The 23,488-nt window shown below is 48.3% G+C and overlaps 1 protein-coding gene across 1 annotated transcript in view; it reads left to right on the top strand.

Moving 5' to 3' along the window:
• The first annotated feature begins 1,832 nt into the window (after nt 1-1,832).
• Tecta (tectorin alpha) overlaps nt 1,833-23,488 on the top strand; it is a 62,389-nt gene continuing 40,733 nt past the window's right edge. Inside the window, exons 1-7 of the mRNA XM_090319314.1 lie at nt 1,833-1,896; nt 5,112-5,245; nt 7,798-8,085; nt 11,455-11,592; nt 12,060-12,225; nt 15,143-15,555; nt 21,669-22,239. Of these exons, the coding sequence (XP_090175440.1) occupies nt 1,833-1,896; nt 5,112-5,245; nt 7,798-8,085; nt 11,455-11,592; nt 12,060-12,225; nt 15,143-15,555; nt 21,669-22,239 (1,774 nt within the window). The remainder of the gene's footprint in view (nt 1,897-5,111; nt 5,246-7,797; nt 8,086-11,454; nt 11,593-12,059; nt 12,226-15,142; nt 15,556-21,668; nt 22,240-23,488) is intronic.

Raw genomic sequence — 23,488 nt, 5'->3', positions numbered from 1 at the left:
GATTTAAAAGAGAGAGTGGTAATGGGGGGGAAAGTTTGTAGAAAACGAGCTGCATTTAAATGTTAGAGGCAGCAGATTTGTTTGCAGTTTTCAGTCCCAGGCCTGGGGATGCTAATTCTGTAACATTATACAGTTGCCTTCTTTTGGGTACAAAGGGAGAAGAGGGGGGTTCTTTTGTGTTTTTCTCTGCAAAGTGATTTGATCAGAAAGAACCAAGGTTTCAACTCCAAGTACCTGACATTTCCATCTGAATCCACTTGTTTTTAGGGGGGAGGGAAGGGGTGGTGGCTGGGGAGGGGGAGGTCTAGTTTTTCAGGAAAAGAACCTCTCTACGCAATCCTGAAACTGATCTTTAGATTTACTTTTCCTTGATCAATAGGAAGGGGCAAAAAAGCTTGACTGCAACTCAACACTCACTTGACTGTAGAACAGGACTAAGTGAATTTTTGGTTTTACGGGTACGAGATTCAGTCAGCCTTTCAGGAATCAGAAATAATTGGCAACAAATTGGGAAGAACTAACATGAGTTCTTGTTTGGCCTAATTTTGTCTGGTTTACCAAGATTTGGCTTTCATATTTGTGACTCGGTTCCTCCAGCCTCTACAGAACAGGTTAGTGACATGTTTCTTTTTCCTTCCCCCCTCTCCATAAATACAAATATCCAAGTGAATCTTCTGTGCTGTCCTCTGCATTGCTTCCCTGAGGGCTCTCGTCTTGTGTTTGTTCTGCACCTGCCTTTGCTAGCGTGTTTGATCTCTTCTGAAATCCTTGTACACAGTTTTCAGCAAAACTGACTTCTGTTGAATATGTGCTTGAAATTGCAATGTGCTTGCTTGACAATGGGAAATCTACAATGAGATACTCCCAGGGTAAACGCATTACTTTCCTGTGAAAGTTTGGCTGAAGAGTTTCGATCACTTCAAATGATTTTCTTTTGAAAAAAAAAAGAAAAGGAAATTTATTTATTTTTAAGGATGCCCTTGGGCTCCGACTGTGGTCTAGCCATGCACTTTGGTGCGCTGCACAGGTATGTGTTGAACGTGGGGCTTGTGGGTGAGTTTGCCTCTCAGCTCTGTGGTGCCATGCGGGCCATCCATGCCCCTAACAGGAAGAAACACAAGCGGCACTGGTTGAAAACTGACATTCAAATAAGTTCAATTAACTTGCTGGAACTAATTACTTGGCTTGTGCACCGTGTGCTACTATTGTTATAAAGCACATCCCGATGTGTTTTATATTTTCTTACCCGTAGCTGTTAAACCTTTAGGTGTGCAAACATCAGTTAGATTGCAGAGGTTTAGATGTCATGTGAATCTGGTCAGTAAAATAGGAGGCTGACTCCACAGTGATGGGAACCTCTCAATTCTTGACCCGGAGAAACCCATGCAGTGTTAGCCTATATTTCTTTGCTCCTGATTGATAGAAAGTCTAGTATGAAAATTAGGAAGTCCAGATCTCACAAAGGACAGGATTCCTGATCTGGAAACCCAGACAGAATCTCAGGGCGAGGTGCTACCTCTCAGTACTCTCTCAGATGCACACAGGATGCCTTGTTGCCGCTCTCATTGATTTTTGAGCATTCCCATCATCTCACTGCACTTCCAGACCGGGGAAGTCTTTAGGGGTCCGATCTGTTCACAAAGGGTCGGAATGAGGGGGACTGGTAGCCGTCAGGGAGTCTCATCCTGAAGGAGAATGACTGATGTTGTAATGTGAATTTGCCCTAGGATGGTTCAGCTGTGTCTCAGGATTTGCCACCAAGCACACCTGGGGTTCTGTTTACTCTGGCAAGCTGGGGATATTTTTTTTCTTTTTCTTTTTAAAATTCCAGGATGAATTATTCATCATTGCTTAGAATTTGGGTCTCTTTCATCTTCGCACTTGTACAGCACCAAGGTGAGTCTTCCCAAATTCCATAAAGCTCTTGATTAGCAGACTCCTGAATTTCTAAAGAGATGCTGTTGTTGAAATCCTAATTGTAAGGGCAGGTGTACATGTGTCTACATATACAACAAGAGAAAATGTAAATTAAATTCTCTTGTCAAGGGTAAAATAGAGTAACTCTGAATGATAATCCCTTACAGTCCTGCTTATTATTATTTAACTTCAAACATAATTTGTTCATTACCAAAAAAGGTCTTCAGAATAATTCTAGTTACTTCCCTTAATATATGTAATATATGCGCATGCACACACACACACACACACACACACACACACACACACACACACACACACTACCCATTGTCCAGTCATTGATTAAAATCAGGTCTTTAAAGGGTGTTGGAGATTCTAAAGAATACCTTTTTCTTTTAACTAAAATTTACTAAGTTTCAAGGGCCTTGATCTTGATGATTTGGGTGTCAGGAAATGTATGACATGGACAGAAATCTCAAGCTACAAGTGGAATAAAATGATGAAATCTTCTGCTTCCATAATTCTTTTCTCTGTGTAACATTGCTCTGTCACCCCCAGAACAGGTAAGTGGAAGGCAACATAAATTTCCTTCTAGTGTTTGTGGATTTTAGACAAGGGAGATGGGGACAGTCAACACAGCTCTTATACTTTTATGACTGACTAAAATTCCAGAGCCTCTTACCTTCTCTTTCGGGTTTGCTTGGTAAGTTCAGCTGGCACGTGGTTACAAGTCTCAGATGAACAGCTCTGTAAAACCGTGCGCATGCAGGCCTGGGGAGACTGGAATAGTCATAGCATATAAATGATAGCATTATTTGTAGTATGATAATACCTCCCATGCCTACTCCAAGAAAATGCATGTTGTTTAATGAAAAAGGCTCCTAGAAGCATAGTTAAGTTTATTGTGCATTCTTTAGCCGGCGGTGGCATGGTAGGGCCCATCTTTCTTGTACTAATTCTGGTGCTCTTGCTAGATCATGCTGTATATATGTAGAATGGCTTCGGAGATGGAAATCACGATATTTTAAATTCCTTCTCTTTTGCTAAGGGCCCTTTCTAATTCAACAAATACATATTGAGCACTCACAATATTATGTGTACTGGTGTTTATTCTTCTTGAGATTTATTTATTTATTTATTCTGTGGGTCATGGGGCTTGAACTTGGCCTGGGCACTGTCCCTGAGCTCTTCAGGTCAAGGTTACAGCCCTACCCTTGAGCCAAGCCCCACTTCCCATTTTCTAGAGGTTAAATGGAGATAAAGAGTCTCAGGTCCTTTAGTGCCCAGGCTGGCTTTGAACTATGATTCTCAGATCTCATTCTCCTGAGTAGCTAGGATGACAGTTGTGAGCCACCATGCCTGGCTTTAATGTTATTGTTGTTTTAAACTGTCCATGATTCCTGTGCCAAGCCACTTGCTAGCTAGGGTCACTCATAGAGAGAAGGCCCTGGGAGTTGTCTCTCATCTGGGGCAGACAGAGAAGTTAGGGACATTGTCCTTTATGGGAAGTTTTGATTCCCCACCCCCTAGGCAGATTAGCAATGCAGACCCAAACTCCATTAACCTTTCCATGAAAATGATTACAATTCCATGTAAACCTGAACCCTTGTTCTTACTTGGGTATGGCTCCCCCAAAAATTCCTCAGGAAGGAAAACCCATAGCATGACTCCATTTGTTGCTATGAATTCAAGGAAGCTATCACCCTTCAAGTTGAGTAAGTACTGGGTTTAATGACGAGATAGGGATTGGAAAGCATTTTTCCTTTAAGCTCTTGTTTTCTGGGAATGGGGGACGTTTGACTAGTATGTAAAGAGCATGTTAGGTGATTGTAAGGATGGATGCAGCAAGCCCATTGCCCCGTGGCTCTGGGGATCTAAGCAGCTCCAGCGCCCTAGCAGGTTAACATTCAGTTGGCTTCTTAGAAACTTTGGGGGCTTGGGAAACAATGCTTATAACAGACAAATGATCAGAAGGTTTGCCCAGCTCCCTTCTGATGCTGGCGGGCAGAGAGAGATGAGCTCTCTGTTCCAGCAGCCCTTCGGCTCCTGGCTTCAGAGCTGGGGCCTGGCCCTGTGCCCGACGCTGCTGGGCCGCTCCCTGGCCACTCCGTGCTCGTTTGCCTGAGCTGTTGTCTGGTCACTAAAAACCTCCCAGAGGAGCAGGACAGCCCTGGGCCAGTGCCGCTACATCCTGTCAACTCCGTCAGTGCCACCCAGGCACTTTCCCCAGGAGAGGGCAGACGTGACACGGAGCCTCACCCTCGGTGTGGCATTCCCAGCTACGTCAACAGCGGTGCCAGAGTCCATGACAGATTTGCCACTGCACTGGAAATCTCCAAACAAATTTTATAAATGGGGGAGGCGATGTTCTATCGCTTTGCTTTCCTTCAGGAGAGGAAAAAGATAGTAGCAGAAACAAGCATTGCTGAAATAGAGATTCCTTCACAGGTACCGTGGGACCAGATGTCCTCGGTTACTTAGACTCTGGGTACCTGGTGTCATTTCCTTCACCTGATTGAGCTTCTTCTTGAGAGGAAGAGGCTGCCTGGGAGAGTTTGGAGAAGCAAGCTGGGTGTCTGAGGAGGAGGTGACGTTGTGTCTATTTGTGTGAGGACGAGTGCCTTTCATGCATAGAGCAGCTGGGCAGAGAGCCGCTGGGATTTGTCTCAAAGTCATCCTCAGGCCACTTACTAAGACTCTCCCCACCCAGTTTCTCATCCTGGGTCAAAATTGCCGATTGCCCCCTGGGCTCCGGTATCTTTGCTCTTTGTGCTCCAGGAGGAAGGTACTCTCTCAGGAAGAGCTTCCAGTTCTTGGACTGGGAGCAAGTTCCATGGCCAAGGCTACCTTCTCTCTGCCTGGCTGTCTGCCCCTCCCCACCCCACATGCCACACCGAGAGAGGCTAGCTTGGCTCTCAGTGCCCTCAGAACTCCCAGCAGCCTGGATGTCAACACCTCGCAGCCAGCCATCACCAAATGCACAAACACAAGAGAATGAGCAAGTTGGGTGTTGTCTCCCCTCCCCCAGAGTCAAAAGAATCGTGTGCCGGGTATGTGTAGCTTAGGTTTACGATGAGGAGAAAGGCCGTCTGAAGCCTTACTCGAAGAGGCTGGCTTTTAGTCTGTGGGAGGGAGGTCGCTTGCCAAATGGAAAAGACAGGTGCCCTATGTCTAATCTCCATCTCTTTTGACAGTTCAGCCCAGGGAGCTCATGTATCCGTTTTGGCAGAATGACACCAAAACGCCTAAAGTGGATGACGGGAGCTCGTCTGAGATCAAGTTGGCCATCCCGGTTTTCTTCTTTGGTGTTCCTTACCGTACTGTCTATGTGAGTATAGAGATAGGCAGGCAGGGACTGCCTCGAGCCTGTCTCTCCCTTGTTTGTCATTAAGGAAAGCATTTTAGGTACCCTTTCCCAGGGCTCTGGGAAGGGAGGATTTATTGGCAGCCACAATGACAAGTTCTGAGATTTCATGAGCTGATGGGTTTTATGATTAAGAAAGTCAAAGGTATATTTAATGGCTAATGCTCATAGCAGAGGAGTCTACAGCACCATAAATTGCTCTTGTGGGTGATTAAACACAGAAGTGATGCAGCAGGAACATTATCTCTGCTACTCCACAAGATGAGAAGATACAGCGAGCCACAAGACAAGCGGCGCCCTGTCCCTCTCCCTTCGGGGAGTGTGAAAAGTTTCCACCTCTGCTCTGCCTGGCCTGCCTACCAATTTGAAGTCATTCATGGAGGGGTGATCAGCTGTGGTAGGAAGTTGTTTGTGGAACTGCCCACCGTTGGTGGCCTGCAGTGAAGGCAGTAGGTGCCTTGCCTAGCCCGTGCTAAGGAACGGCTCCCGTTCACCGTCAGAGTTCTCACACAGCCTGCATCCTGGCTCCCTGTCTGCGTTGCTTGGTGGTCTGCCAGCGAGGCTGCGGTTCCGAGCAGCCGAGCCCGTCTTTATCTCTGGTCTTCATGGATGCAGGGAGGCATATGTAGATTAGATGACATTCCATTTTGTTCTGCGTCTTCTCCTGGAGGAGGCAAGTGCAACTCTTCCTACCCTGCCAGCTGTCCTTCTCCTCATCCCCACGTTCACCTCAGGACTGGCTCACAGGACAAAGACAGAATCCATCCTTTCTCCCATTGCCTTCCCAGAACATTTGCTCTAACCTGCAGCCAGACCCACATTAGCCAGGTTGCTTCCCAGGCCTGTCCCAACCTGCTGACTCAGCACCCCAGGGCGTGGGGAAGAAAGCCTGTTTTAGTGAACCTCTGTATGGTGCCGACACCCCCACTCATCTTAGGTAGAGAACAGGACTGAACCGTATGGTCATTGCCAACTTCCCCAGCAAGCCCTTATGTTTTAATTACACCCTCACTCCTGAAAACAGCACATCGCGCTGGCCTCCGCGAGCCTTGGATGCTGTCCTCACACAGGGCCTTCCCCGTCGTGTGTCATAGCTGAGGGTTTACAGCATGTTGGAAATGAGCGGTGCTGGACTTTGGCTCTGGAGGCCTTAGGCTCCCACCTCCAGAACAAAACTATTTCTAGTTAACTTCCTCTTCTTTCTCTACATTCCAATGCATCACAGAGCCTAAACAGCTCTTGCCCTTGCAAAAAGGGCAGGGTGTTAGTTTGGGGCAGACTTACTTGAGGGGAAATGGCTCCCTGAATTTTTCTAGCCACCTGTAAGCCTCTGGATTGCTCCCTGTTTCTCCAAGACAGCAGGCTCGCGCCAGTCTGATCTTTCTCTTTCCAAATCCCACACTCTTGTTTCCAAAGCCTGGTGGGGTGCCGTTGGTCTAGGTACAGAGCCCTTGCCTCACTGCTAATGTCTGGGCCCTCAGAGGCTGATGGGAGCATGACAAATGACCGGACGGAAAGTAAGATGTCCCTGTACTTTCTCCATCCTGGAGTGCTTGTGTTCCCACCACAGGTGTGTCTGCTGCTGGTTCACCCGGTGCTTCAACTGCAGGGTTGTTTGCCGCCCCTATGTGAATGGAGGGGATGTAGTGGCTGGTGATTTGCAGTAAGGACTTGTAATTCACAAGTCTACTAAGCCATTTACAAAATAGGAAGAAGCCCCATAAGCTCATTCATTACATATACAACGTTAACTGCTCATGTGTCAATTTTTATATAGCTGTAAGCTATCAACATATAAGAGCCAGGATGGGGTGAGAACCTTCTGGTCTGAGGACAGAAGTGGTCGTGACATCACTTACGTTGGGTGCTGGGTGCTGGTGATTCACACCTATCATCCTATAACCCTAGCGATTCAAGAGGCTGGGTTCTGAAGATAGAGATTACACCCCAGACTCTGAGGTCAGGCCCCAGTGCTATCCTGCGCCCATCAGAAGTGGGAGAGAGTTCATTCTGACATCTGAGCCCAGTGAAGGGACATTTGATCCATCTCTGAAATCTGCCATTCTTCTTTTCCCATAAAACAGAAATCGAGGTCTTCTATCAGTCTCCTTGATTGTGAAAAATGAACTTTGTTTTCCACGTGTGCTTGTTTTCCCTGTCTATTTTGCACTGTGACTTCATTGCTACATTACCCCCAGGCTGGCCTAGTGAGCAAGCAACCAGTAGCATCTGATAAATGCAAATAGAGATAGTCTAGAGAACAGGAAAGTGAGGCTGCTTTATTAATAAGAAATGAAGCTGGCTACAAATTGAAAGTGAAAGGAAGCCAATGAGCGTGTCTAGGAACAAACGAACTCCTCACTTGAACAATGGCAGCTGGTGTTTAGTGTTTTCCTAATCAGTAATTTTGCCATTGTTTTCATCCATGGCACTAGGTGAATGTCAGGGCTTAGTGTGTGACTCTGAATTGCCCTGATTTCTGATCCGCGGTGCCAACAACCCTCTCCTTTTTGTAGGTCAATAACAACGGTGTGGTTTCCTTCAATGTGCTGGTGAGCCAGTTTACACCAGAGTCCTTTCCCCTGACGGATGGAAGGGCCTTCATTGCTCCATTTTGGGCAGATGTGCACAACGGAATTCGAGGCGAGATCTATTACCGAGAAACAATGGACCCAGTCATCTTGAAAAGAGCCACCAAGGACATCAGGAAGTACTTCAAAGACATGCCAACCTTCTCTGCCACTTGGGTTTTCATTGTGACGTGGGAGGAAGTCACATTTTATGGCGGCAGCAGCACCACACCTGTAATCATTCAAAATTTCCACTTTCCACTTCCTATCCCTGACATCTAATGCTTGTCCATCTTCCGTGCTGGGAAGGAATCTGATTGGGAGAGTGGAGGAATGTCAGCTTGCTTGAGCTAAACTAATGGGTCTTGCCTCCCACTTTCCAGAATGAGGGAAGCATCCCAGGAAGCCAGTCCCGTCAGCTGTCATATTTCAGATAAGTCAGCCTGGTCACAATCCATTACCAACGTCTTCAAAAGAGCCTCTTGACCTGTTCTTGTGAGACATACCATTATATTTGCGATAGAGTGATTAGGGTGCAAGGCTTATTCCAAGTCACATGTGTAGGGACCCAGGGAGGAACTCAAGAGTTGTTTTTTTTTTCCCTCTCATACTCAAGGCTTATGTGTTTCTCTTCCTGAGCGATTCCCCCTTTCTTCCCCTTTATAAAATCGAATAGAAAAAGTAGTGTACCAGATTTGAGTACAGATGACCTGGCTCATTTTATTATGTTACACCTTTTTTTTTTTTTAAAAAAAATTGTGACCGGGGCTGAAATGATTCGTATTTGATGTTAATTAGAGTGGGCAGTTAAAGCATGTCATGGATAAAGTTTCAACATCTGCTCTGAAATCCCAAAGGAGCAGTGAAATAAAAGTCAAATAAGAAAGATGATCACTGGAATTATCATAGAGATTATCAGCTTTCTGTGTAGGGGGATGGACTAGAGTTTGCGGGGAAGCCTGCAACTTGTTTGGGTGGCTGTGACTTGAAGTCGCAGACATGTGTCTCTTAACTGACATTCCCCAGTAAGCAAAGAGCCTCTACTCTCTTCTTTCTGAGGCTTAGTTCTAATTCCATCTGTTTTCCAGTTTCCTTGGCAATGAGTCAGTTGTTTAAAGGTAGAATAGAAACTCTCAGAGTCAGAGAGAGGTTAAAAAGTGCTGCTCTTGCAATTTGCAGCTACGCTGATGCAGTAAGCACATGGTATTTGAGCACTTTCTGGCCAGAGCACCTCAGAGCATGAGTTTAAACAGCAGATTCATTGGCTGGAAATCACCTCTAAAGAAGCATGTGTTTCTCCCTGTCACGTTATGGATGGCTGACTCCTCCGGTGATGTTTTATGTTCTTTAAGCCTCATGTCTTACTATGTTAGAATACAGAATGCCAGCAATCCATAAATTTTAAGAGTCTGGTGGTGGGGGCGGAGTGGTCAAGAAAGGAAGAAATAGCCATCCAATGCTGACCACTTTTTTTTTCCTCCCAAAAGACCAGTGGCCATAAAAGTGGCAAGATAATTTAGATATTTTCCTGGTTTCTACTTTGGAATGAACTTCGGAAGTAGGTGAGATCTTTTTCCATGACAATCAATGAGCAGCTCTAAGTGCTTTGAGCTCCCTGAGAAAACAAAACAAAACAAAATGCCGATGGAGAAAAACCGAGCTGCAGATGTAGAAGTGTCTGTTTGTCCCTTCTTTTGAAATGTCCTTCCCGCCAAGGCCCAATGCATTGTCAAGCCAACCATACACTGGGCTTTGGGGATCATTTTTAGGGCCAGAAAGTATCATGAAAGTGTAATAGAAAAGGGGAGGGATGGGCTTGCTTCAAGGAAAGGAAAATCGATAATTTACTAAGGGTTTAGTGCCTGGCTACAATAGGCTGCTTTGCATATCATTGAATTCCCCAGAAAAATGTGCCCTCCACAAGTTTTAGCTCTGCTTTCAAAATGACAAGAAAAGGGATTTGAAATCTCCAAGGAGGCAGAGCAGAGTCCACACTAGAGTCTGCTGACAGAGTCCTCAACTCTCTCCAGGTCTTGTTGAAATCCTCAGACGCAAAGAGCGATTCTTGCAGAACAAGACCCCCCCCCCACACACACACATGCATGCACGCATGCACGCACGCACGCACGCACACACACACACACACACACACACACACACACACACACACACACACACACACACACGAGCAGATCCAGAAAGGTCTTAAAGCAAATGTTGAGGAATGGGCAGGGGGTGGAGTATGTGTGTGAGCGCAAAGTGTGAGCGTACGTGGAAGACATGGGGGGGTGCGATGGAGAACTCTCGTCTGAGAGAGGATGAACTTCAGTCCTTGTGTGATCTTGACTTTGCCTCTGTCTCTTGAGCTTTGTAGTAATCTTGGGTTGATTGCTTGCTCCGCTCCGCGTCCCACTTTTGTTGAATAGGGCCAAAGAATGAAGCCATGTACCTGGGCCACTCTATCTCAGCGCTGTTGGTTGCAGTCGGCAGGGGCCGGAGGAGAAAGTCTTTTATAAACAGGGCTTTTCTTTGCTTGCGCCCTGCCCCTCCCTGGGGCTGTCTGAAAGGGAGAGATCTGGAGCTTCCAGGGTCCTCCAGGTTGATTACACTGGATAGGCGCTCCAGCCTTCCTCCTGGCTCCCAGCACTGATTCCTGGGATGGTACAGGTGGCTTGGCTGGGCAAAGGGCGGGAGGCTTGACCAGGGAAAGGTGAGAGCGGCCTCCGAGCTCCACTTTCACTCTCCTCTCCTGAACACACTTAGCACCGTGGAAGAGTGGGAATAAGGAAAGGGACCTTGTGAAGGCGGAGTGCGCCTGTCACCGCTTCACTCTGAGAACCATCTGCAAGATGTGTTCGGATTTATATTGCATCTTTGTCCGTAAGGAAAGTGATTGAAACTTAAGGCCGTATATAAGAAAGGTTGCCCTCCGTGAGGACTGGGGGCTCCAGCTCCAATCCCGTGCTTCCTGTGGCCGGGTCGCTTTGAACCTTCCAGGAACTCATGGACTTCACGCTTTGCTTTTCTTCGTGATAGGGTGGGAATGGGTTCAAACATCCCCTGTCAGATAGCATTGGTCTGAGCTACAGCTGAGCTCCTAGGACTTTACAGATGGAAACTACTTCATAAATGCTCAATGAGAGGAACAATTTCACTTCCCAGCTTCCATGTTCAAAGGGGAGGACATCTTGTTGCGATCCGCAGCGTTTTCCAGGAACGGAGAGCGCCTGGTCCAGAGGAGCATTTCATTTGCCACTCCTGCCCTCTTCTCATCCCGTCCCACCCAGCCTACCCTGGGAACAGCCGAGCCTGGCTCCCTCCTTCCCATAGTTTATTCTCATGCTGCCATCTATAGGTGATCTCCTATCATGGCAGGCCCGGCTGGGCTCTGGTCCCTGACTAGGTGTGAGCCAGACTCAGGCAATTCCTGTTTTAGGTGTGCAACCCCACACATCTCGCCTTTCCCACTGGAGGCAAGAAGCAGTACAGGGAAGAGGCAGAGCCTGAAGGCTGGGTTGCTGAGCTGCAGGGGTACAGGTGTGGGTACCGGGGGGGGGGCAGGACCTCTGTGCCAGTCGTGAAACGAGCCTGCTCGTCTTGTAGGTGAATACCTTCCAGGCTGTCCTGGTGTCTGATGGCTCCTATACATTCACGCTCTTCAATTACCACGAAATCAACTGGACGACGGGGACAGCCAGTGGCGGTGACCCACTGACGGGTCTTGGAGGAGTGATGGCTCAGGTAGGGGCGGGCAGGGGCTGCTGAGGAAGCTGACCTCTGCGGGTCTCTATTCAAAACCATCCTTGAGAAGAAAGTCCAGGAGATTTTGGTCTCCAATGAGCCACTAAGAATAAAGTGGGAAATGGAGCTGTGGTTCAAGTGGTAGAGTACCAACCTTGAGTGGAGATGCTAAAGAATAGCTGGCTGATCTCATGGGTGGACGGTCACTCCGTGTCCACCCCTGACACATGTGACCTGGTGTGGGGGGTACCAGAGGGGCCCAAATGCCTTGAGTGGGGGCTCCTGGGAGTTCAGGGGGAGGGGCTCCTTGCTGGGCTGACACAGCCCCCCCCCAGCCACTCATCCAGCTCTGAGAGGGATTTCTTCGATTGTACATGGGCTAAACTCTCCAAAGAAGGTATCTGGGTCAGTGAACCAATAGGAGCGATGCATTCGCTCAAAAGTGGTGTCTTCCTTTTGTATTCCAGGCCGGATTTAATGGTGGAAACCTCACCAATTTCTTCAGCCTCCCAGGGTCGAGAACCCCCGAGATCGTGAATGTCCAGGAGACCACAAATGTCAACGTTCCAGGCCGCTGGGCATTTAAAGTCGACGGGAAGGAAATTGACCCCGCCAATGGCTGCACATCCAGGGGTAAAGCAGCACCTTTCGTCTCTTCTCTGTGGCAGAGTGGGGCTTGTTTTGTTGAGATCGACAGGCAGGCTTCTCAGCCAGGAGGGTGGACTCGCTTCTGTTGCCTTACACTTTTGACATCTCTCAGCTGGGTGATGGAGATCAAGGTAATTTTGGCATGCCCGTTCATCGCCCGGGAGCAGCAACGCTGAGTGTGCCTCGCCGTAGCTTTCGGCGCCCCTGTGTGCCGTGTGAACGCAGCTACCAGCCCTCCACGGCTCAGAAGTGGCCCTGGGATTTTGTGATTTCTTAGCTGCCTGCACTGTGTAGCCCCACAGGGTGGGAGAACTTGGACAGTTGTCAAGCGCGTAGCATGTCAGCCAGCACTTCCTTGTAAGAAAGAAAGAGCAGCGCTGTCTTTAGGGTAACGTCTCCTAAAACCCTTCCCGCGGCAGCAACACATGAAGGGACTCGGGGGAAATCAGAGCTCACATTAGGTCCCTGTGAGAGAGCTGGGCCGCGCCTCCCTCTTCATCCTGGCACTCACAAGGTGCCGCCTTCCTGAACCTGCCAAGCCCCTTTAGAGGTGCAGGGGAGCCTGGACCCGCCCAGGAACGTCGATGTCCGTGTGCAGACGCGGCTCCAACGTGCTGTAGCGTACTCAGAAACGCGGTTCTGTTAAGATGTCCCAGTGCAGTGACTTCCGCACTTCCAGGCAGGACAGGGCTCACTCGCTTATCCCCACCTCCCCATCCACCCCCACTCATTCACCTAACCACACCTCATCCCCCATCTCTAACCTTTCCATCTACCTACCTAACTAGTCATCCATCCGAGCATCCCCCAGTCCACCCACTTGCCCTCCTACCTACCCATCTAATCCTTTCCTCCATCCACCTACCCATCCATCTGTGCACCCTCTCATCACCAAGCCAGCCATGCTACCATTGCAGCTTTCCAGAGAATATTGTGAGAGCCCCCAGTGAACGCCAGCTGCTCTGTAAGGCGCCAGAGATAATCACAGGAATGATGGTGACACTGTCAAAACATGGAGGAAATGGGCAAAATGTTTCCAGGTACCAGAGAAAGTTTTAGGTTGGAGTAAGGCGCTGTCTCCTTAGATAGAAAGCGTGGGGCTGCAGATCTCAGCTCTCTTTCTGGGATTCAGCTTCAAATGCAGGCAAGCCATGTGCATATTATCTGAATCTATGCCTGCATCCCAACTCTGACTCTGGCTTACCAACCCTTTGCCTTTACAGGGGCGTGTGTGGCATGGCCCGTGCTCAGAAGAGCAAGTAAATGTGTTAAGTCTAAGCTGTTACTGCACTGGATAAGAGAGACCTGAGTCCCAGGGTCTGGCTTGGACCAGTGTGTGAGAAGTTACAGACCCACACCTCTTTGGTGTTATCAACACATTGCAGAACTTGCTGGCCATGGGCCTGCAGGTCCTAAGTGCCCAGTGCCCAGTGCCAGCCTCTCACCTGAATCCTCAGAACCAAGGGCTGTGATTGGCTTGAAGAGCTGTGGAGTTGGTCAGGTGCCAGCTGTGTACACAGCCCCTGCGTCATCTCCATTCTCTTCTTCCTGAGCTATAGGTTTGGTTTCCATATCTAGGAAAATGTATTGTCCTTAAATAGATTCCATGCATTTTTATGTGCTGCTAGATGTACATCAATCTAATAAGATTGAGTTTGGGCCAGGGTTGTAGTAAATAATGCAATTCCACAGAGCTGGTTTACTATATCATCGTTTCACAAACACAACTATCACAGCAATTCTGCCTTTTGGTCCAAACCTCCTCTATTCAAAGACCTTTCCCTCCCATTTATTGGAAGCCTGAAAATGCAGAGAATGGAAACAGTATTGGATGGCGGCTGTTAGGATCTATGAACCCTTGAATGAGTGCCAAAGGCTGTAGAGGATTGAGAGCCTGTTCCGAGGGCTGCTGCAGATGACCTGCTGGGAATGTGAATAAACCTATTAGCTCATTGTGGGTACAATTCTCAATGGGCTAAAAAGCATCACTGCCTAATGAAACATGTTCCTGCTCAACAGACACAGAAAGGGCGGCTCCCCGGGCACACACACCTTCCTCGTAGGCAGGCTGGGTAATCTCATGCACTCTGCAAGGCATGTGGGGGCAGTTTGTTTGCTTGATTTTTGGCTTTTTGAAATAAGATTTCTAGGTTTGTCCACGCTGGCCTAGAACTTGTGAGCCCAGCAAGTGTGAGATACTTTTATAAAAACTTGGGAAATCTGAGCAATGCGAAGTCACTGTTTCTTCCTGGTGTGTGCCGTCACATTTCAGTCCCTTCCCTGCCGGGCTTTCTTCATGTATGAATTCCGCTGCCTCTGTCTATCACCCCGTGTCATCTCTTCTATCACATCAGTGTTTCCCGTAAGGCAGGCGTGAGGAATGGCCTCACCCATGTTTGGAAAACGGAGGCACGTGGAAACCAAATCATGCATCTTGGAAGGTGACTACAGAGTTGTGATGCCAATACCAAGCAAAGCCTCGACCATAGTCCCCGGCCCAGAGATCATTTCATTTAAGGAAATGATCTTACGAGTAATTTTTTTAATAGCACATTTCTTAAAGTCATCAATCATCCCTACCCCCGATCTCATTATCTTCTTGATCGGGGATTCATCAAAAGTTCTGTCTAGTGGATTAAAAGAGAGAAGGCCCTAGAGCTGGCAAGATAAACAACCTGCAACGGGGGCAAATGCTGCCTAAGCAGCATCTACAGGACTTATGAGCCTTTGAAAGTGCCAGGGAAGAGATCAGCTGTTTCCAAAATATTTCCAGGATGTTAGGATTTATATCCGTATGTCAGACACCCAATTGGGGCTATTTACATTTAGGGTTTTTATTTTTTTGCCAGTCCTGGGGACTGAACTCAGGCACTAATGTTGGCTCTGATGTCATGATTCCCAGGACAGTTCCTTCGGCGAGGGGAGGTGTTTTGGGATGACCTCAACTGCACCATCAAGTGCCGCTGTCTGGATTTCAACAACGAGATCTACTGCCAGGAGGCCCCCTGCAGCCCCTACGAGCTGTGCGAAGCCAAAGGCAGATTCTTCTCCTGCAGCGCCGTGGAGACCAGCACGTGCGTGGTGTTCGGCGAGCCTCACTATCACACTTTTGACGGCTTCCTCTTCCACTTCCAAGGCTCCTGTGCCTACCTGTTGGCCAGACAGTGTCTGCAGACTTCCAGCCTCCCCTTCTTCAGTGTGGAGGCCAAGAATGAACACCGAGCAGGCTCCTCAGTCTCCTGGGTGAAGGAGCTCTCCATTGAAGTCAACGGCTACAAGATTCTCATCCCCAAGGGAAGCTACGGAAGGGTCAAGGTGAGAACCCCTCCCTCCCTCGCAGGGCGCGGACACGCTAGAGATGACTCAACAGCCTAGGAAAGATGCTCCTCACCTACTCGCTCTGCTGTGAATTTCTCTCTAAGCACCAGAGAAGAGGTTTATGCCCTTCTGACTTGCAAGGGTATTGTAAGATGCTTTGCCAGACCAAATAGCATTTGGAGGAGAGCTCTGCCAAGCTTTCTCCTAACAACGTCCATCCACTGTTCTTATTTTGCTGGTCCTGGGGCTTGAACTTAGGGTCTGGGCGCTGCCCTCGAGCTTTCCTTTTTTCCTCGGGGCTAGTGCTCTATCACTTGAGCCACATTGCCACTTCTGACGTTTTGGGAGTAGTTAATTGGAGAGAAGTCTCCCAGACTTTCCTGTCCGGGCTGGCTTTGAACCATGATCCTCAGATCTCAGCCTCCCGAGAGGCTAGGTTGACAGGCACAAACCACCAGTGCCTGGCGTCTGTCCACGCATCAATTTGGACTGAATTTGCATTCCTACGTCTCTCACTGGTGGACACATGCATGTGCCTGTGGTTTTATCTCCCATAGACCTGGCTTTCAGTGTGTCACAGTCACATGCCCAGACCCTGACACTGGGCAAGCCTCTAATTCAGTTGAGCCTCTGGTTAGTAATCCTCACTCCCTTCAGACTCCATCCTGATTGCCCAAGAGCCATTGTTTCATGGGCAGAGAAATCTCCACTCTCCACATTGATGGAGGCCACGCAGGCATCTGTCTGGAATGGCTTAAGGATTTCTTAGGAAGGCTGCATGGGAAGACCCAGGCAAAGCTTTGCTAGCACAGTCCTTCTACTGGATGCTCTGCTCCCACCCAGACTGCCAGAGGAGAATGTGGGCTTCCCTTAGCCTGTTTAGCACATGCGTGTGATACTGGATTGGTTTAGCATATGCAAATTCTGTCAAGATGAAGCATTCACTAGAGAGGGAGGGCAAGAAGCTAGTGGCATCTGGATATCCAATCAGTGGAGGCCAGGGTTCAAAATGTTAAGGAAGACCACGTAACAGCCATGGATTTTTCCAAGCCATAGTGACCTCAGCACAAAGGGTTAATTGCCCTCAAGCAAACTTGTGCATGCAAACTTAGTCTTCCATGAGATGATGGGGCTGAACTGAGTCAGTACAGGAATTCCTTTCTTTCTGAATGCCTTGTGGTTTTAACTGAGTCAGTACAGGAATTCCTTTCTTTCTGAATGCCTTGTGGTTTTAACTGAGGCAAAAGGCGGGATCAGGGAACTCATCCCACTTTTCTTCTAGCTCTTGTCCTTCCTAGGTCTGTATAGCTTATCAGTTTTATAAATTAGGAAAGTGAGCTATTACTTTAGTTGAAATACCAGTTTGCTTGTTCCTTGGTTAGTGCCTCTAGATACAGTTCTATCTATAGAATCAAGGCCAAGAATTTGAGTCCAGAAGTTTGAAGTTTTTCCATTTTAAATTTATATTGTGCTCTTGAGCTGCTGTCCTGAGCCTGGTAGATAGATACTAGCATTTCGAGCTAAAAAAAATTGTTTTCAGTAGCTTTCTCTCACTTGTCTGTATGGTGAAGATGATATGTAGTTGAAAATGAAAACTCCACGCTTGCATTTTCATTCTTCTTACTTTTCATTTTGATTAAAATTCTTTTTGCTCATAGTCTGACTTTTTTTTTTAAGAAAGAAAGGAGCACTGTTATTTCTTTCAGGCCCAGTGGCTCTGCTAATTTTGCGTGGCTCTGTTCCATCGTCCAGGCGTAGGGCATGGATTCCTCAATTTTCTGTAGCAGCAGGGAGATGTGGACGTGAATATAAATGCTTCAGAAAGAAAAGGTTGTGTGACTCCAACTGCAAGCTAACAATGGCTTCCTTTTCCCCCTTGCCAAATGGTTTCCAGTGTCTTTGAATACACCTGCTCTGCGGGGCAGGGGGGGGGGGGAGTGGCTGGTGGATGGCAGAGCCTTGACCCAGGGTGACTTGGGGACAGGCAGAGAGAAGGCTGAGTGGAGGGAAGGTGCCTGAAAATCCTGGGAGGTACCTGACTCCTCTGCCAATTGTGCCAGGCTGAGAATGGCCGGAGATCTTTGTTTCCAAACTGGAGGTTCTCCTCCTCTCACCCTGTCTTCCCGCGTGGAATGACAAGGCCCATTCTGCCTGTGGACATTTTTCTCTAATAGTAAAACAAACAATTTGGCATTGCATATGCCAATAGGGCCCAAAGAAAACCAACATAACTTAAAAATCCATATCTAATTAATGTCTCCTTCTAGCTAATAGTTCCAAGTTTGTGTTTTCCTCTCCCGTATGAGAACGAATAGTGTAAGGTGTTCCCACAAGAAGGGGGTCATGATGAAGAGCTGGGACTCGGGGGCTGGAGGGACTCCCCAATTCTTGCCACCACTGCAGCTGAATGGCCTCTTTGAGCTTCCGTCCTTCATCTGTAAATTAGGGGCTGTTGTGTCTTCTAGACTGGGCATCTGAATTGTAGCCCAGGTTTGACTGCCTCCATACAGGCCATAGGGAATGGGGATTGTCAGTCACCGTCCCCTGCACGTCATGTGAGCCATGATCCCCTGTCTCCTTTATAAAAGGGAACATGGTAGCCGTGCCTGTGAGGTGGAGGAGCCTGGGGAACATCTGTGCAAATCCTAGCACAGAGGAGATTCTTGGTATATGCTAGCTCCCCATTGCTGTCTCTCACCAAAACCCTGTTCCGTTCTAAGACCTAAGCTTTGTGATTCTACCATTTGAGCCGCAGTACCACTCCTGGTTTCTTCTGAGAAGTTTGTTGGAGATAAGAGACCCATGGACTTTTCTGCCTGGGCTGGCTTCGAACTGTGATCCTCAGATCTCAGCCTCCTGAGTATCTAGGGTTACAGGTGTGAGCCACCCGCACCTGGCATGTGATTCCTCTTCTATTGCCTTTCCCTGCCCCTGCCCATATCCTGGAAGAGACACTGTCAAAGAGGGGAAATGCTTGGCACACCAGGAGGAGAAGGGAAAGCCACAAGATGAGGTTGGTCTACCACCAGCTCATCAAGGCTGACTCTGGGGCCTGGAGGAGTGAAACAAAGGATCACACATCCGAGTCAGAGTTCTGTCTCCAGCTCCTGCTCTGAGCAGTGTGGAACACACAGTCATTTATGAGAATGAATAGGCGTCCATCTCACATATGTCAGGTAAAAGGACATGAACTGACATGTTACCTACGCCGAGGGGTGAGGTGAGGTACAGTGAGGCAAGAAGAGAGACGGAAGAGAGACGGGGTGATCATTGCAATGCCCTGACCCTGTCTGCTGATGGCTTTCTGCTTTGAAATACAGAAGACTTTGCCCTTTGCTAGGGGGAGCTTAAGTAGAGGACAGGAAAGCATTTGAAATGGATGTGGTTTGCATTCCATATGAACCATGAAGACGATTTCACTTTCTGCATCCCAGCACAGCCCAAAGGCTAACTGTTCAGTCCTCTGGCAAGCTGACCTTGCTCATAGTGTGGTTTTTCCTCACCCTTGCTAGCTAACTCTGCCTTTGAGACCAAGATCCACTAACTAGAAACTCCTTAGTAGCTCTCTACAGGAGTGTTCCTTTCTCAAAAACAATTTCTTATTTCCTTCCCCCACTGCCAGAGTCTGAATATTTATGTCTCTCCACTCCATCCATGAATGGGTCGTCATCTTAAATTCCCAAGATGGTAGTGTGAGGAGATTGGAAGGCTGTAGGGATGTGAAGGCTGGGCCTTCAGGAGTTGCACCACTGCCCTGACAATGTCTCAGGGAGCCCATTTTCCTTCTCTGTCACCTGAGGGCACAAGGAGAAGGCCACTGAATCTATTTGTATTCCTTTCTTGGACTTCCCAGCCTCCAGAACTATGAGAAAGCATTCCTATGATTTGTAAGTCATCCTTTTGTGGTATTTTGTTGCAGCCTAATCTAAAATGGAAGGCTGGTACTGGGGTGGGGTGAGTCTATAATAAATAAGCGACCATGCAGTGGTGGCTTTGCACTGGGCAATTCGAGGAGATCGGAAGGGTCTGGAAGTACAGACTGGCAAAAGCCCATATTTCCATGAGTGGACCAACAAGAGAGGCAAGCTCATCTGCGAGAGTGGCCTGTGACATGGGCATGGTGATGGAAGGGGGTAATGTTTGGACAGTCTGTTGTTGAGCTTCCATGACAACTGGGAGGTAGCTACAGTAGCAGGTTAGACCCTTACCTCCATCACGAAGGAAAGCCTGGAGGGTTAACGTGCGCTTAGCCCTCCTAGACCTGTTCTGGGACAAGACATTCCATGACAGACCACGCCTCCAGCCTCTGGAGGAATAAGGCATGGCAAATGGAGAGAAGAAAATTAATTCCTTTGCTACCAGCTTTTCAAGCCACCTGCTTACATTGTCTATCTACTAAAAGTCACTCTTGCTTCATCTCTCAGTTCGCCTCCCTCCCCAGAGCTGTGGCCCAGCTGAGCACTGTCTGTGCGTGTCCCTCCCATGCAGGCTCATGAGGTGGTGCTCCCACAACCGCTGCCTGTCTGGGTGCCTTGCTTCTTATCTTGGCTTAGTTCAGTAAGTCCACCCTTCCTGCAGGTCAGAAAGGACCTCAAATGCAAAGGTACCTGCATCCTTTCCTTGCTGACAAACGTTCTCCCTGCAGAGTGGACGTCCAGGTTCTGTTTGTGCCGTGGTGTAAAAGGCTCTCCGAGGTCTGATCTCCACACGGGAGCCAGAGCTGTTCTTTTGAAGTGGAAGTCAGATCGTGGCAGTCCTTTATGCCAAATGCCCTCTTGGCTCTGTATCTTGCTCTGGGTCAAGCCAAGGTCTTTCAGGAGGCTCTCAGGCCCTCCTTGTTCTGGCTGTCGTCCTCTTTGACATCAGCTGCTCTCCTGGCTCCTGCCTCGAGGAGACGACTGGCCTCCTGCAGGCACCCCGGGATATTCCCATGGCACCCTGAAAAATGCTTCTTTTCAGTTGCTCCCTCCCTATGGAGAGCTGGCCTGACCATTCAATTTAAAATCAGAAACTCTCTTCCCTAGGGAAATCTGCAGTCCCTGCTTGATTTCTCTGCATGCCACTTATCCCATATAATATTTTATTTTGTTGGCTGTCAGTCTCTCCAGCTAAAATGCAGATCCCACAAGGCAGAGATTTTACTCATTGCTAATCCCAAACTTCTCCAGGCAGGCGTGATATTTGCAGGTTGATCATCTGGCCATTGTCTTCAGCAGCTCCATTTCTAGCCGCCTGATCTTTCTGGAACCCAGAACATGCCACGCTGTCTTCTGGTCCCACGGGGCTGCCTCTAACCCTTGACCTTGATTTTCTGGTCCTGGGATCCTCTGCCTCACCTCTTCCCTTGGACACTTCTGTGTCCAAAGGAATGGCCTCTAAAAATCCTTGGACAACTCCTCTAGGCTGAATTAAGTGTTCGTTTACTGCAAACCCCCCTCCCCCAGCCTGCATTGCTTCTATTGATTCATTTTTAAAACTTTCATCTATAAATATGCTTGTGTTCCTCTTCTTCAGGAGTCCAGGAGGGAGACTCTTGGTGGGGGGAGAAGAATCCTGTGTTTCCCAGCTCCTGACATGGTGTTTGGTAGCTAATAGCTGCTCAATTTTGCTGTCGTTGAAAGACATTATTCTGCCAGCAGGAAGTCCTTAGTAAGACTCTTCAAGCATGGATATAGACAACCAGTGGTTGATTCACCTTTTAGCTGAGAGGAGGGTCACCGGGCACTAACAACAGTTAGGGAGGCCATGGAAAAATCTGTGATGATGACCTGCTGGGAACCTGATTCTTAGAGGAATAAAGAGGAAAAACAAGGGGAGGAGTCTTTCAAATGAAACCTTACTGTTAGCCTAGAGCCAACCGAGGGGCTGTAGAAATGACTAGAAATCGCTAGAAATGGCACAGCCTTTCCCAGGGCAGCCCAGAACCAGCGGCTCTCTCAAATGCCTCTCTCCCCAGACCTTTGTTGTAGTGAGAGTGAGCACTCTGGAGTGAGCCGAGTGGGGGATATGGAATACTCTGGAATGTGGAGGTGCTCAGCCCTCCCTGCTCTCCTACCGGAACTCATTGCCTCTGCACCTGCTCACCGGCCTTTTGCTGTTACTGTTGGCAGGTGAATGACCTGGTGACTTCTTTGCCCGTCACCTTAGACTTGGGGACAGTGAAAATCTACCAGAGTGGCATGTCTACAGCCGTGGAAACAGATTTTGGGCTCTTGGTGACATTTGACGGCCAGCACTACGCCTCCATTTCTGTCCCAGGCTCTTATATAAACTCCACCTGTGGGCTCTGTGGGAACTACAACAAAAACCCACTGGATGACTTCCTCCGCCCCGACGGCAGGCCAGCCATGTCTGTGCTGGACCTGGGAGAGAGCTGGCGTGTCTACCACACAGACTGGAAGTGTGGCTCCGGCTGTGTGAACAACTGCACTCAGTGTGACGCAGCCACGGAAACCCTGTACTTCGGTCCTGACTACTGCGGCTTCCTCAATAAGACGGATGGGCCCCTGTGGGAGTGTGGCACTGTCGTGGACCCCACAGCCTTTGTGCACAGCTGCGTGTACGACCTGTGCAGCGTGAGAGACAACGGGACGCTCCTCTGTCAAGCCATCCAGGCCTACGCCCTGGTATGCCAAGCCCTGGGCATTCCCATTGGAGACTGGCGGATCCAGACTGGGTGTGGTAAGCCGGGACACCAGTGGGGTTTCGGGGCTCCTCTAAGTTCCATGGAGGTCCAAGGGCAGGGGTGAGGTTGAACTATCAGCAATTGTAAGGAATGGATTTTGAAAGGACCGTTCCATCCCCATGCCATGGGATGTAAGAAGCCATGGATGAAAAGAAATGCTCTGGAAACGTGGAATGAATGACAGGGAACACGTGGCTGGAGGAATCCCCGTAGCAGAGGGGGCAGGCCCAGCGCTGACCAGGAGGTGGCGAACACATATAGACCCTGGCTGGGGATCCACCTCCAGCCTTGAGAAGCAGCCCCTCCCCCGCCCCCAGGGGGAGCCTGGGCCTTTGCTCTCTGGCCCTTCCTTTCTCCCTCCTGTCCCTTTAGAGTTTGTGCCCCTTGCCCTGGAGCCTTTTTATCTGTGAAGCTGGTGAATGAAAGGACAGTGGGTTGGAAATACAATATAACAATGAAGTACTGAGAGCAGTTAGGGGAAGTCCCAACGTGTGAGAAAAGCCAGGTTCTTTCCAATTCTATTCTGACACGGGGCATTTTATACCATTTAGTTATTTCACTTGTTTCCCTTCTAGTCCAGCTAAATTGTTCTTTGTCTGTCTACTTATAAAATTCAGAGACAGCAATAACAAATGATAATTTATTTCCTTTCTGGCCCTTGTTTCTTCTTCTTTCCATGTGAGTAAATAGAAGTTATATTCCATGTCTTTCTGAGGCTCTGGAGGTGAGGAGATTTTAAAGTCACTTTAAATTCCAAGGCCAGAAGGTGATTTTTTTAAACTCCCTCTAAGTATAGGTTGGCTTCGTATAAATACCTCACATGACTGGTAAAGATTTCGAGTGCTGGCCAAACTAGTAAATGTCAGTGCATTTTTCTTGCTGTATGACTGAGCAGCCTCTGTCCCACCCACAGCAACCATATCACCATTTAAGTTTTGAGATTGAACACAGCTTCTTTTTAATCCTTATATATAATCCAAGAGCATCTAAATCGCCCCGATTATTATATATAACGTGTCTACGTTTTCTCCCAGTGCTACTGCTTTTCCCATATCACGTACTTCTGTCTTCGCTCTGTCTCTCACTTTGGTGAGATGAATTATATTTAGCTCAGAGAGCTGTTTTACTAGGCCCCTGTGCCCTGCCTCCTGGATTCATCCGGATTCAAACATTCACGTAGACGGGGAGACTCTTAAAATAAGAATAAAAGATTTCTAAGGCATGTATGGCTTTCAGAAGACAGCC

The sequence above is a fragment of the Megascapheus bottae genome, chromosome 27 (genome assembly GCF_031878675.1).
Source record: "Megascapheus bottae isolate mThoBot1 chromosome 27, mThoBot2.hap1, whole genome shotgun sequence".
NCBI lineage: Eukaryota > Metazoa > Chordata > Mammalia > Rodentia > Geomyidae > Megascapheus > Megascapheus bottae.
The sequence above is the reverse complement of the archived record's forward strand: the minus strand, read 5'-3'. Positions and strand labels throughout refer to the sequence as shown.